At 41.3% G+C, this 12,583-nt stretch overlaps 2 protein-coding genes across 3 annotated transcripts; one reads left to right on the forward strand and one right to left on the reverse strand.

Annotated features, from left to right (window-relative positions):
- The first annotated feature begins 3,777 nt into the window (after positions 1–3,777).
- LOC111444123 (CASP-like protein 5A2) lies at positions 3,778–6,710 on the forward strand. Its single transcript, XM_023082091.1, has 3 exons — positions 3,778–4,300; positions 5,730–5,862; positions 6,319–6,710. Exons 1-3 carry the CDS (start codon positions 4,092–4,094, stop codon positions 6,508–6,510), a joined length of 534 nt encoding a protein of 177 aa, XP_022937859.1. The 5' UTR covers positions 3,778–4,091; the 3' UTR covers positions 6,511–6,710.
- A 15-nt stretch (positions 6,711–6,725) lies between these two features.
- On the reverse strand, positions 6,726–12,319 carry LOC111444122 (homeobox-leucine zipper protein REVOLUTA-like). Of its 2 annotated transcripts, XM_023082087.1 has the most exons (18): positions 11,383–12,319; positions 11,098–11,263; positions 10,942–11,030; positions 10,756–10,846; positions 10,586–10,681; positions 10,392–10,505; positions 10,217–10,300; positions 9,986–10,141; positions 9,835–9,909; positions 9,659–9,765; positions 9,385–9,568; positions 9,099–9,287; positions 8,943–9,023; positions 8,213–8,347; positions 7,685–8,025; positions 7,479–7,584; positions 7,231–7,383; positions 6,726–7,070 (listed from the first exon to the last, which is right to left on the reverse strand). In XM_023082087.1, the coding sequence occupies exons 1-18, from the start codon at positions 11,625–11,627 to the stop codon at positions 6,921–6,923; spliced, it is 2,562 nt and encodes an 853-aa protein (XP_022937855.1). In that variant the 5' UTR covers positions 11,628–12,319; the 3' UTR covers positions 6,726–6,920. The 2 variants fall into 2 exon arrangements, with proteins under 2 accessions (XP_022937855.1, XP_022937858.1); XM_023082090.1 differs by lacking the exon at positions 11,383–12,319 and having other exon boundaries at positions 10,942–11,049; positions 11,098–11,252.
- Positions 12,320–12,583: the final 264 nt, after the last annotated feature.

Raw genomic sequence — 12,583 nt, forward strand, 5'->3', positions numbered from 1 at the left:
GACTTCATAGTAGGATTACCCAAAACGTCCAAATGCTATACAGTGATCTAGGTAGTTGTCGATAGGTTGACCAAGTTGGCACACTTCCTACTTGGGAAAGCTACATATACAATTGACAATTGGGCACAACTGTATGTGAAAGAAATAGTAAGACTGCATGGAGTCCCAGTGTCTATAGTGTCGGATCGGGATCCACGTTTTACGTCAGCGTTTTGGCGCAGACTTCAAAAAGCACTAGGTACCTGCCTCGACTTTAATATCGCCTTCCACCCCCAAACAGATGGACAAACGAAACGTTTAAACCAGATTTTAAGGGGAGTTGGGATTCCAAACTCCACCTGATGGAATTCTCGTATAATAACAGCTTCCAAGCAACTATTGGAATGGCACCGTTTGAAGCCCTATACGGAAAACAGTGTAGGTCCCCACTATCTTGGGACGAAGTAGGCGAGAGAGAGTTAGTAGGACCCGAGTTGGTTCGACTCACCAATGAGGTTGTCTAGAAAATTCATGTGAGGATGTGTACCGCTCAAAGTAGACAGAAAAGTTATGTTGATGTAAGGCATAGAAGCCTAAAGTTTGAGATAGGGGACCTAGTATTCCTCAAGGTGGCACCTATGAAAGGTGTCTTGAGGTTCGGAAGTAAGGGCAAGTTAAGTTCTAAATTCATTGGACCATTCGAGATCCTAGAGCGAGTTAGTCCAGTAGCGTATAAGTTAGCCCTACCTCTAGCCCTCTTAGGAGTACATGATGTATTTCACGTGTCGATACTGAGGAAGTACATTACGGACCCTATCCACGTAATAGACTACAAACCACTGCAACTCAATGAAGATCTTAGCTATGAGGAAAAACCAGTAAAAATCCTAGCTAGAGAAGTGAAAACCTTATGCAACAGGAACATTGCGTTCGTTAAGGTACTGTGGCTGAATCACCACAGCGAGGAAGCCACGTGGGAGAGTGAGGACGAAATAAGAGAAAAATACCCCGAGCTAGTACAAGAGTTTGAGACTTTTGAGGACGAAAGTTGTTTTTAGGGGTACATAATGTAACAACCCGAGAAAAAGAAAAAAAAACTCAGTCGCCGGAAGACTCACGAGTTTTCCAGCGATCGCCGAGTTTCGCGGACCCCACGCAAAATGACAGCCACGCCTCGCTTAGCCTTCAGCCCACAACTCCCTGAATTGATCAGAATACCTGCAAACAGAGAAAAGAACGAAAATACGAGAGAGAGAGAGAGAGAGAGAGAGAGAGAGAGATTTTGGATAACGTCGGCGAGTTCTCAATTCCTCCGACGAACCCCAAACCATCCTAAAACCGATGTCAAGCGCTCAGTTACCACCACGAGAAGGATCCCTAACGAAAGCACAATAACTCAGGGTACGTTTTGTGCCTTTTCGTAAGCGCCATCATTGGTAACCGAGGTCGAAAAATTGGGTTTTCCTAAACATTCTTAGATTTGTGGTTTTAGGAACTTTTGGGCCACTAAACTTCGAGGAAGGAAAGAAAGACGACAAAAAGAGAGGAAAAGGAAGAAAGAGGACCAAAATCGGCAACGGAAACGGCGCAGGAAGGAGAGAGAAAATGCGCTAGAAAATCGGCCAAAGTCAGGTAGGGAAGACGAGATTCATGGATCCGGGTCAACCTGAACCCAAAACCCGGTAAAGTAGCCCGACTTCTTTCCCCTCGGCCTCTGCCTTCAGCCCAGCACAACTACAGCAGCGCAAACCTCAATCTAGCCCAAAAGCCACAGTTCAGCTGAACCGACCTGAGACCAGACCCACGGTCCAATCGAATTGGCCTGCAACTCAAACGCTTGCGCCCCAATCCAGTAAACTGAGGTCCAACAATCAGCCTGACCTAGTAGCCTTCTGCAGCAGCTGACCCGCACCTCGACCCGACGCTCACTGCATGACGTGGCATGCTCTACGTCTTCCACGTGGCACACAGCGGCACAGGTGGTCCCTCGACTTGGCTCGACGGCTCCCAGCGGCTGTTCGGCTCGGCTCCCTTGTTTCCAGCTCGGTTTCCACTATTTCGACCCTCCCAGACCTATGTTCGGCCCGATTAAGGTATTTGAGGCCGTTTTAGAGCCGTATTTCACATTTATTGAATTATTGGTAAATTAATTGTGAAATACTAATGGAAGGTGGTGAATGGTGTGATAGAAAACAAACCCCAGCAACGTAGGAAGCAGCTCCCACGGAACGGGAGCTTACGTTTAGCTAATTAAGGAGTACTTCGGCCAAGGCCAACCAAGTAAGTGGCCTTACTATAGGATAGGTTAAAGATTGTTTGAATTGTCGTGTGTAGGGAAGTACTACACATCCAATTTGTTCGAGACTGGAGGCCACCCTTAAGATGATTAGAGATAGGTCTCTAATTCATGATTGCATGTGTTTGCATTAGCATGGCCCCTATAGTGGGGTCACTTACTGAGTATTTCTTCGAAATATTCAGGCCATGTGCCATATTGTTTTTCAGGTAAAGGCAAGACGCCCATGTACAGTTGACGGCAGCATCGTGATCAGAGACTGTGGCGTGTGCATAGGATAGTTGCATATTTAAAATTCCTAGTCTTGGTTAGGATAGGGTGTTTGCATTTCATTTATTTAAATTATTTAATTTGTAATTGTTTTATCTTATTTTGAACTCCAGCACGATGTTTGAAACATGTAAGTCCTGCAATGTTTTCTAATGTTTTAACGTATTCTGAAGTTTTAAATTTTTCCGCTAATAAAGATGAGCATTCTTAGAGTTATATTCTACATTAGAGATGAACATGAGACATTAGTGGCGACTCTAGATATGTGGAAATTTAGGGTCGTTACATCAAGCCTACTAGCAGAGGAGCGTTGGGAGCTGAACGTTCTTAAAGGAGGGTCATCATGGGCATCAATCATATGTGTAGGGATGGTGGTTTAAATTTGTATCATATACTTTGTTCCGAATTTGTAACAAACTTTGAAACAACAATTAATTGTTTTTTACTTTGTCTTTTTAATACTATGCTTTTACAAAAATTATGCAAAATTTGACCGTATTTTCGTGTCAATCCACGTTATGCCCCACGTGCAAGAAAAATACTTTGAGTTGCTGTTTTGTTATTAGAGAAGGCTTAAAACCAATAATTCATTACCTACTTACTTTTTTGTTCTAATATTCCATTTAACAAAAATAAACAAAAAAAAAATATCTTGAGACCTGGTTTTCCAAATGCAAGTTATGTATATGGCCCATGCTGAGATCCTAACAATTTATGAAGGTAGACCGAGAATGTGTACGGTTATGATCAATGACTCAACACATTCGCGCATGTCGAGGCTTAAAGAGAAGCTTATTAAGTAAAGGGTCGAAGGCAACTTCACTCTGGAAAGTACTACTATACCACTGAACGACGACAAGGATAGAGTTTGCATGGCTTTTTTTTTTGTTCCGTCTTCTAAAAGCTAATGTCAGGTAGACTGAGAATGTGTACGGTTATGATCAATGACTCAACACATTCGCGCATGTCGAGGCTTAAAGAGAAGCTTATTAAGTAAAGGATCGAAGGCAACTTCACTCTGGAAAGTACTACTATACCACTGAACGACGACAAGGATAGAGTTTGCATGACTTTTTTTTTTTTTTTTTTTTGGGTTCCGTCTTCTAAAAGCTACAAGAATTTGGTGCGGATTTGGACGGTGGACTAATGTTTTTTCTAGCAAGTTTTCAGTGAGACCATTAAATAAAGTATATATATAGAAAGTAGTATTCTTCGTAACAATCTGTATTTTTTAAAAATATAAAATTAGGAACAGTTTTGCAATTAATTCCCAAACCAGTACCTTATTGATCGGCCATCGCCGCGCCGAACGTTGTTGGTCGTAAATTCAAGGATTTCAATCCTTCGCTCACGCCAGATTCCCAGAGACATCAACATAGATTTGATTTTCGCATGAGGCTTCTTGAGATTCTCGATTAGATTGAGATTCTTTACAGTGTCCGAGAAGGAGAGGTTCACGGAACGACGGCATCGCTGATTCCGCCCGAAGCGGAGACGATGCGATTGGGTGAAAGATGATGAATTGAGGCATCGTCGTCGTGGAGAAATGAGTGTGAGCCATGCGACGGTTCATCCGGTCGAGGATCCCCCTACAACCGACGGCGAGGATGCGCCAAGGGTCAGGATGAAGGACATGGAAGGAATGCCTGGCACTCGCGGAGGACTCGCCTTGCGGTTCTCTCAGTTTATGTTTGCGGCGGCAGCTCTGGTTGTCATGGCTACTACCAGCGATTTCCCTTCCGTTCCTGCCTTTTGGTAAACCTCAATTTCCCTAAATTGAACCCTTCCCTCTGGATTTTGATTTTGTTTTATCTGTTACTAGATTTTTCTTCTATTTCTGTTGAATGAAAGGCTATTTGTTCTATCTGTAGCCTTTGGATCTATGATTGGTTGGTTTGCATCTTTTCGGGTCTACGGCAGAGAGAGTACCTCGAAGTAATTCGACTTGCTTTGGGAATTAGATTTAGTGTTGCAGTGAATTAGATTCATTTACTTTGTTTTAATTGACATTTTTACTTGGCTACGAAATTATGGTCGAACTTTCAGATAAGCTAAGGCCAAATTTTGCCAACGAACAAGCGTTCTGTAACATGCATCGGTTGGTTGTTGTTGGTTCAATACGCTGAACATCCAATCGATGTCTATTAAAATTTAATGGCGAACTCAAGCGGAAGCTTTAGTATAGAAGCGCTATTAGGAATTACGATTCTCCACAGTGTTATGACTTTGAGCATAAGCTCTCATGACTTTGCTTTGGGCTTCTCCAAAAGGCCTCATACCAATGGAGATGTATTCCTTACTTATAAACTCATGATCGTCCTCTAAATTAGCTAATGTGGGACTCCCTCCCAACAATCTTTCCCTCGAACAAAGTACAACATAGAGGCTCTCTTGAGGCCTATAGAGCCCACGAACAACCTCCCCTTAATTGAGCTCGATCCTTTCTTTGGAGCCTTCGAACAAAGTACACCCTTTGTTTGACACTTGAGTCACTTTTTTTACTACACCTTCGAGACTCACAACTTCTTTGTTCGACATTTGAGGATTCTATTGAAATGGCTAAGTTAAAGGCATGACTTTGATACTATGCTAGGAATCACAGCTCTCTACAATGGTATAATATTGTCCACTTTGAGCATAAGCTCTCGTGGCTTTGTTTTGGGCTTCCCAAAAGGCCTCATACCAATGGAGATGCATTCCTTACTTATAACCCATGATCATCTTCTAATTAGTCAATGTAAACCCATGATCATACTCTAAATTAGCCAATGTGGGACTCCCTCCCAACCATCCTCAACAAGCACTTGAGGACATGGTTGATAGTCTCATGAACTTTCTCTTCACCAACCGTCAGTAGTAATCGTGGGCCTGGGTTAATTTGTATTGATGTGTGTCGTTGGAGCATTTACTGTTCCTATTTTTGGAGGTTGTGAGAAAGAACATAGGAATTATGAATTTCTGGACATATAAAGAATGTTTATAACTTGTTCAGATTGTTATTTTGCATTATCGACTGATAATAGTCATTTCTAATGTTGCTGGTTCCAGGTTCATTAGCAATAAATTAAGGTTTATCTTTTTATCATTTATTTCATGTTTGAGTTCTTAGCACGTGTATCTAAATCTTATCCTGAGTCATTATGTGTTGCTGTTCCTTGAAACAATCAACCTTCTGCTATTTCAGCTATCTTGTTGCAGCAGCTGGTTTGCAAAGTTTGTGGAGCCTCTTGTTAGCCTCCATTGACATATATGCTCTGTTAGTGAGAAGATCACTACGGAATTGCAGGATAGTCAGCTTATTCACTATTGGTGATGGGGTATGTTTATATTAAAAGTATCGAAGACTACGATTTACGCATACTTTTCATCCATAGATTCGCTCTTATGATCTTGAATACTCTGGATGCTGATTGCTGGATAACTAGATAGTTCCAGTCCATCTTTCTTGGACTGGAATAGTGGAAATAATGCGTTTTAATATACCAACTTTAATCCTGATGGTATTTCTCATAGGATTGTTACTAATCAATGAACTACTCGGTACTGTTAGAGAAAATCGATGCTGTTAGTTTTATTTGAATTCTCTGTTTTAGTCTGCAACGTGGTTTACTGTGATCTCATATGATGACATATTGAATACTCGGAGATCTCCTTAGAACTCCCACAATTTCTGCAACCATTCTCTTAGGACTAATAGTCGATGATGTACTCCTGACTTATTATCTGGAATTTTACTGGTCTAGCAGCTGACACTTGAATGGTTTCTCCTGCAGATCACATCTACTCTCACGTTTGCTGCAGCTTGTTCTTCTGCAGGCATTACAATCCTTATAGACAACGATCTAGATAGCTGCAGAGAGAACCACTGTGTACAGTTCGAGATCGCAACGGCCATGGCATTCATTAGTTGGTTTATTGCGTTGCCTTCTTTCTTCATGAACTTCTGGTCTCTTGCATCCCGGTGAATTGGCTATGAATAGGAAAAAAAAAAAAAAAAAAAAAAAAACTTGTAGGAGTATGATTCACCCTACTTGTAACAAGTGGGTATAATTTGCAACTAAGGGGATGAAATGGCTAATCGATCTGGATTTTCGTTTAACACCATAATTATTGGAACACAGTCTGATGGCAATGAAACGTATACAAACTGTTTAAACATTGTAAATTCGCTTCAAGTTGGTTCCAGAAATGCAACATTTTCCATTCTTGTAACAACAAAAGAATTTGACATCATCAGAAATTTTCTCTGCCGGATACATCCTTATAATTCAAACCTGCGGCTGATGTATAGATAAGATGTTACAAAATTGTAGAACCCCCCATCCTATTTTCTTGGACTGTTACATAATTTTCAATAAGTGTACAGGGAAAAGAATCATAGGAACGACCAGTTGACGAAGGAGAAAGCGAGACAGTGCACGGTGGACTCGTCTTCTGCAAGAACCTTCCATGCAATGGCTTGTTCAAAGGAAGCATGGCGCCCCATTGTCGATATGCAAATTCCAGCAGGTATGTAAGCAAAGCCCTGGTCATAAACAAATAAAATTCAGTTAGTTTGCATTGTTATGTCGCAAATCGACCGTGTAAATAGCTAATCATCTCAAGTTTTCTTTATTTATGCAGTATAGTCACAACCAAGCATGGCTGGCAATGAACTGAATGGGAGAATATATATAGTAGGTAACCTGGTGCATTAAATTGGAAAAATCAGCAGAGAAGGCCTTAAGGGCAGAGTCGCCGAGAATCTTATCCAAAGTGATGTCTTGCAACGCAACCAAGGTCGTCTCCAACATGTCGAGGCCTGCTTGGTTTGCAAACATGAACACTGGGGGCAGTGACTGCAACCATCCAACCAAATAAATCGCATTGCTTAGGAGACAACCACACAACATGGTTAAAAATGTTCTTTTTCTTTTTCTTTTTTGTTTCTTACCTTGAGGGAACAACAGAGAATTGCATCCTGATGATTCCATAGGTGTTTCAACACTGAGTCACCATCCACACTGTCTGATAGCACCAATTCTGTTCCAGTATGGCATCTGTGTGACAGAAAGAGATAGACAGTCAATTTTCTATTTTGACGGTTATTACGTTGAATTCGAAGTGTAATTTTCTTTTATAGGTTGGGAAAGAGAGAACCTGTAGCTATAGCAGATCCATCGAGCCAGGGTAAGAGCTTCTGGACAAGCAGATGATAGCCTTCGTTCCGATGGCAAGCTTAATCCAGAGGGAGATATGGCAACTGCAACCCTCTGCACAGCTGAAACGACACTCCGAACGTACTGCCTTGCCATAGCTGCAACGTCATCCTGTAGGTTGCTACCAAACGAGAACTGGAAGGCAATAGTCAAAACTGATCTGAAGTTAGATGTTGATGCAGCAGCAGCAGCAGCATCTTGTGAAGCAGATGAACCAACTTCAAGATTGGAAGTGAGATCCATAGTCCTATTCGAGTTCTTCCATGTATGTTTTGAGTCACCCTGGATGATTCAACCAAACAAAAAGCATGTTGGTTAAAAGTTCACTCATGTAAAAGACATATCGAGTCAATTACGATGTTTTTTGCAAGGAAAATGTCCTCATAAGACATATATACTCGACCAAGAGATCGAGAGTTTGAATCTTTCGTTCTTATATGTTTAGATTATAAGAACCATTGAACTCAACTGTTTCAGAATGTAGAGGGATGATCCTAAAACCAGAAGGCAGCAATACAGCATCATCAGGAAACATCTCATTGATCGGAGCAAACACAAGTTCGGAACACGCACCAACAGCATTCTCATCGATTCCAGTACACATCTGCCCAACACGAGAAATCAAAAGAGCGAATAATAAATTCATCCAACCACAACAAAATATCAGGATTTTTCTCAATAACATATCGCATTTGATCACCAGCTGATAGAGGGGCAAAGACCAGGGTTGTAACGACCCAAGCCCACCATTAGTAGATATTGTTCTCTTTGAGCTTTCTTTTTCGAGTTTCCCCTCAAAGTTTTTAAAACGCGTCTGCTAGTGAAAGGTTCCACACCCTTATAAATAATGCTTCGTTCTCCTCTCCAACCGATGTGGGATCTCACAATCCACCCTCGTTCGGGGTCCAGCGTCTTTGCTGGCACATCGCCTTCTGCCCACCCCCCTTCGGAACTTAGCCTCCTCGTTGGCACATCGCCCGAACTATTTGTAACAACCCAAGCCCACCGCTAGCAGATATTGTCCTCTTTGGACTTTCCCTTTCGGTTTTTCCCTCAAGGTTTTTAGAACACGTCTGGTAGGGAAAGGTTTTAGAACACGCCTGGTAGGGAAAGGTTTTCACACCCTTATAAAGAATGTTTCGTTCTCCACCCCGATCTCACAAGGGTGATGATATCAATGCAAAGGAGAAAGACAATACCTGCAATAGATGAACATCCCGGGACATAAAAGTATCTTCTTGAGCAAGAGGGTGACTCTCAAGCCTTACAACTTCAAGCAACTGGATGAACAAAGACAAACATCATAATACATCCTAATATATCCAAATTAAATTGTTTAACTTGTATACAAATACCTCTTCTTGTTCGATTGTATGGCCGAGGGGCATGATAATTTGGCTCCCTGTAAACCTGGTCGGTCTCATGCCCGGGTATACATACGAACCAGTTTTCAACGACGCAGCGGAATACGCATCGACATTGAAATCAGCCCACTCCGATCGATGTTCCCTCAAGAAACGAATTAGAGCAATTGGAGGAACATTCTGAAAGGAACACCATAATCAACAATCTAATTAGCTGAAATCATAACAAGATATCCACTGTAGTTTCATCGACCACAGAAGTAATTATGAACATTACTTGTATAAGCATGGAAGCCTTTGCACAAAGAACACCCGCATGGAATGCAAGAGAGTTGACAGGATCATACGATGTATTTACATTCTTGCTTGAATTTATGGCAAGACTCACATCTTCAGCTCCATCACAGTTCATCAAAGACCATCCATCATCATTAAATCCATTAACAGCCTCATTAAATCCTCTATATTAAGGTAACAAAGTTCAAATATCGTTAAAAACTGCGAAGAAGATCGATAAGACGTGTTCATCGTGTAAAAAATTACAGAACTACCTGCTTAATCTTTGGCTAAACGTTCGAAGAACGGCCGGTTGTCTGCCTAAACTGTATACTACTTCACCACTTGTCTCTTGAGCCACTTGCCTAACGTAGCGAAAAGCCTAAATATCGAACGCGATGATGAGAAGACAAAAACCAAACAATACAGAAACATATCTGAATTTACTCACTGCTATAGTCATTTTCTGAGCAACGGCCTTCGACGATTCGTAAAGTGGTCTCACGACCTCTGGCACGCTCCAAGGCTATTGAATTTATACAATCATTTAGAAAATGTGCCTCCTGAAATAGTATTTACGAGTGAAAACTGAAAAGACAAACCTTGAGATTTAGGTGATCTACAATGTGGATGATTGAACCTCCGCCATCGCAAGGACGAATCAAATAACCACTGGGAAGCATTTCAGCTCGCACGAACTGAGCAGCAGAAGCTGAATTAGGCCCCGTGCCCGACCCGGACAGCGATCTCTCACAAACCTGAAGGAAAAAAGAAGTTAGCATACACAATGTTAAAAAATATAATGAACATTACAGAGTAGGAGGCGCTTTTACCGCAAGATTTCCATTTTCCAAAGTTTTCGTGTATCTTAGAGTCCAAAAATCTCGTGCAGGTGCTAAAGTAGTCGGAGCGTAAACCTAAAGTAATTCAGCCATCATTGGTTTCCTCTCGAAATGTCGTTAACTACTGAACAGCAAAACTGTAATAGAATTTCATAACAAAGCTCACCTGCGTATAAACAAGTTCGATCGTCCCACCATTACCGGTGGGAAACGTCGTAAAGACTTCAACACTCCGGCAATCACGAAACCAAGATGGGCGATCTTTTAGGATCTCGTCAATCTGCAGAAGTATAAATAAAAGTTCACCCCATTTACTATAATATACATGTTACTAGATCAGTAGTATGAGCATATTCTTGCCTTCATGGGCTCTAAACTAACAAGACCACAGGCTCGAGCCGCTACTCCACTGCAACTCTGTGAAACGGCGAAGATTCCCACCGAATCCGGACCAGGCTGGACGAAATACAAACCCAGATTAGAATTCATATTAAGCAAAGGATGAGCTAATGAAGGAATGAATTTAGAACCTTCATCCCAGGCATCTGGACCCAATCGATAGCAGTTCCTGTAGCCTTTGACAGGAAGGCTGCCAAAATCTCCTCTGCAATAGACAGGAGTCTGCCATGATTGTTATAGATTAGATAAACTAAAATCAACCTTAGAGGTCGTTAAACGACGCACCAAAAAGCATAAGAACATGTCTCTAAAATTACCCAGCAGGGCTACTAGCATCTCTAAGTGAATGCTGAGGGGCAGTAGCCACTGTGTCACAGCTTGCATCAGTAATTGGTGCTGCTGCTGCCTGCAAAACAATTGAACTCCTAAAACACAATGATTCACAAGAACAATGATCAAACAGAAAGACATACGTTAGCAGTTTGCAAATGTTGTCGCATAGACCCATTCTCACAAACGAGCTGAGACACTTGTTTCTGTAACCTATCGTTCTCCTCCATCAACAGCTTGTTCATGGCCGTCAATTTACTATTCAATGACTGTAAACGAGAAGCCTCTTTCCTCTGTTTCTCTCTACACCTACAAACCAGCCAAACCCCATAAGAAATTCCATCATCCCAAACAAATAATACCCTCAATCAATCATTTCAAACAAGAACCAAAAGAAGAAGAAAAAAGCCCCATCAAAGTTCTCATACCTGCGGTTCTGGAACCAGACTTTGATCTGCTTTGGCTCGATGTTAGCCAAAATGGGGCAATCACGAACTAGCTGCTGCCGCCGCAAAGAGCTCGGTTTAGGACATTCCGCATAAACTCGCTCAAGAGCTTCCACTTGCTCCGTCGTGTAACGGACATACTTCCCGGTGCTATCAAGGTGGCCATCGATACCCCCATCGCCACTCTCTCTGTGATGGGCCGTAGCCGTAGCCATAGCCATGGCCATTTCCCCAAATCCCCAAACCCTCAACACAAACAAAGTCTCTTGGTAAACTCCGCCAGGTATGAAATCAAAAGCCCTTAAAGAAACAGAGTTAAAAAAAAACGTAAATCAAACCAATAGTGAAGAAAAAAAAACCCAACAAAATCTGTCGTTTGAATTTTCAAGGTTCGAAAATGGGTTTCACGTAACTTTTTGGGGTGGTTCCAAAATTTCCCAGAAAGTTCCAAAAGTTAAAACTCAGATTCCTCGCTACTTTTAGAACGAACCGCAATATTCCCCTCTTCTTGCCTCCTACTTTATCCCCAAATCCCTCAAATTCAAACCCCCACTGAGATTACCCAAAAACCCACTTCGTATTCCCAAAAATGTATAAATCTCAACCTAAGTTTTCCACTAAAACTTCACGGAGCCAAATAACCCCACCAGTTCTGCAGCGAAATCAAACAGACCCATCAAACATTAAAGGACAAAAGAGCAACAGAGACCCTCTTCGGCTGATTCATAAATAGATGGAAAAAGAAAAATAAAGAGAGAAAGGATCCAGTTCTTCAAGGGCATAAAATGGGTTTCGTTTTAATTTTTTTTTCTCGAGTTTCGTCGCTGTCGATGGTGTTTGTTTGAAATGACATGATAGACAGGTAGCTCTTAGGCCCCTCCGTCAATCTGTCTTTCAATTCTTTGACAGAAGAATGACAAAAATCTTTTTCTGTAATATTCTTCTCTTTTTTATTTTTTTTATTTTATTTTGTTTTTATTTTCTTTGTTCTTCTTATTCAAAGATCATTTCTGGTTTTTGATCTTTGACCCTCTGCAATAGAACAGCCAAATTTCCAGATTTCTCAAGTGGTAGGCAAAATTTTCAATTCATTGCATACGTCGTCCAATTTATTGGTCAAAATAATAATAATAATAATAATTCATTGATATCATTTTTCTCATTTATTGTTAGTCTTGTTCAA

The sequence above is a fragment of the Cucurbita moschata genome, unplaced genomic scaffold (genome assembly GCF_002738365.1).
Source record: "Cucurbita moschata cultivar Rifu unplaced genomic scaffold, Cmos_1.0 Cmo_Scf00006, whole genome shotgun sequence".
NCBI lineage: Eukaryota > Viridiplantae > Streptophyta > Magnoliopsida > Cucurbitales > Cucurbitaceae > Cucurbita > Cucurbita moschata.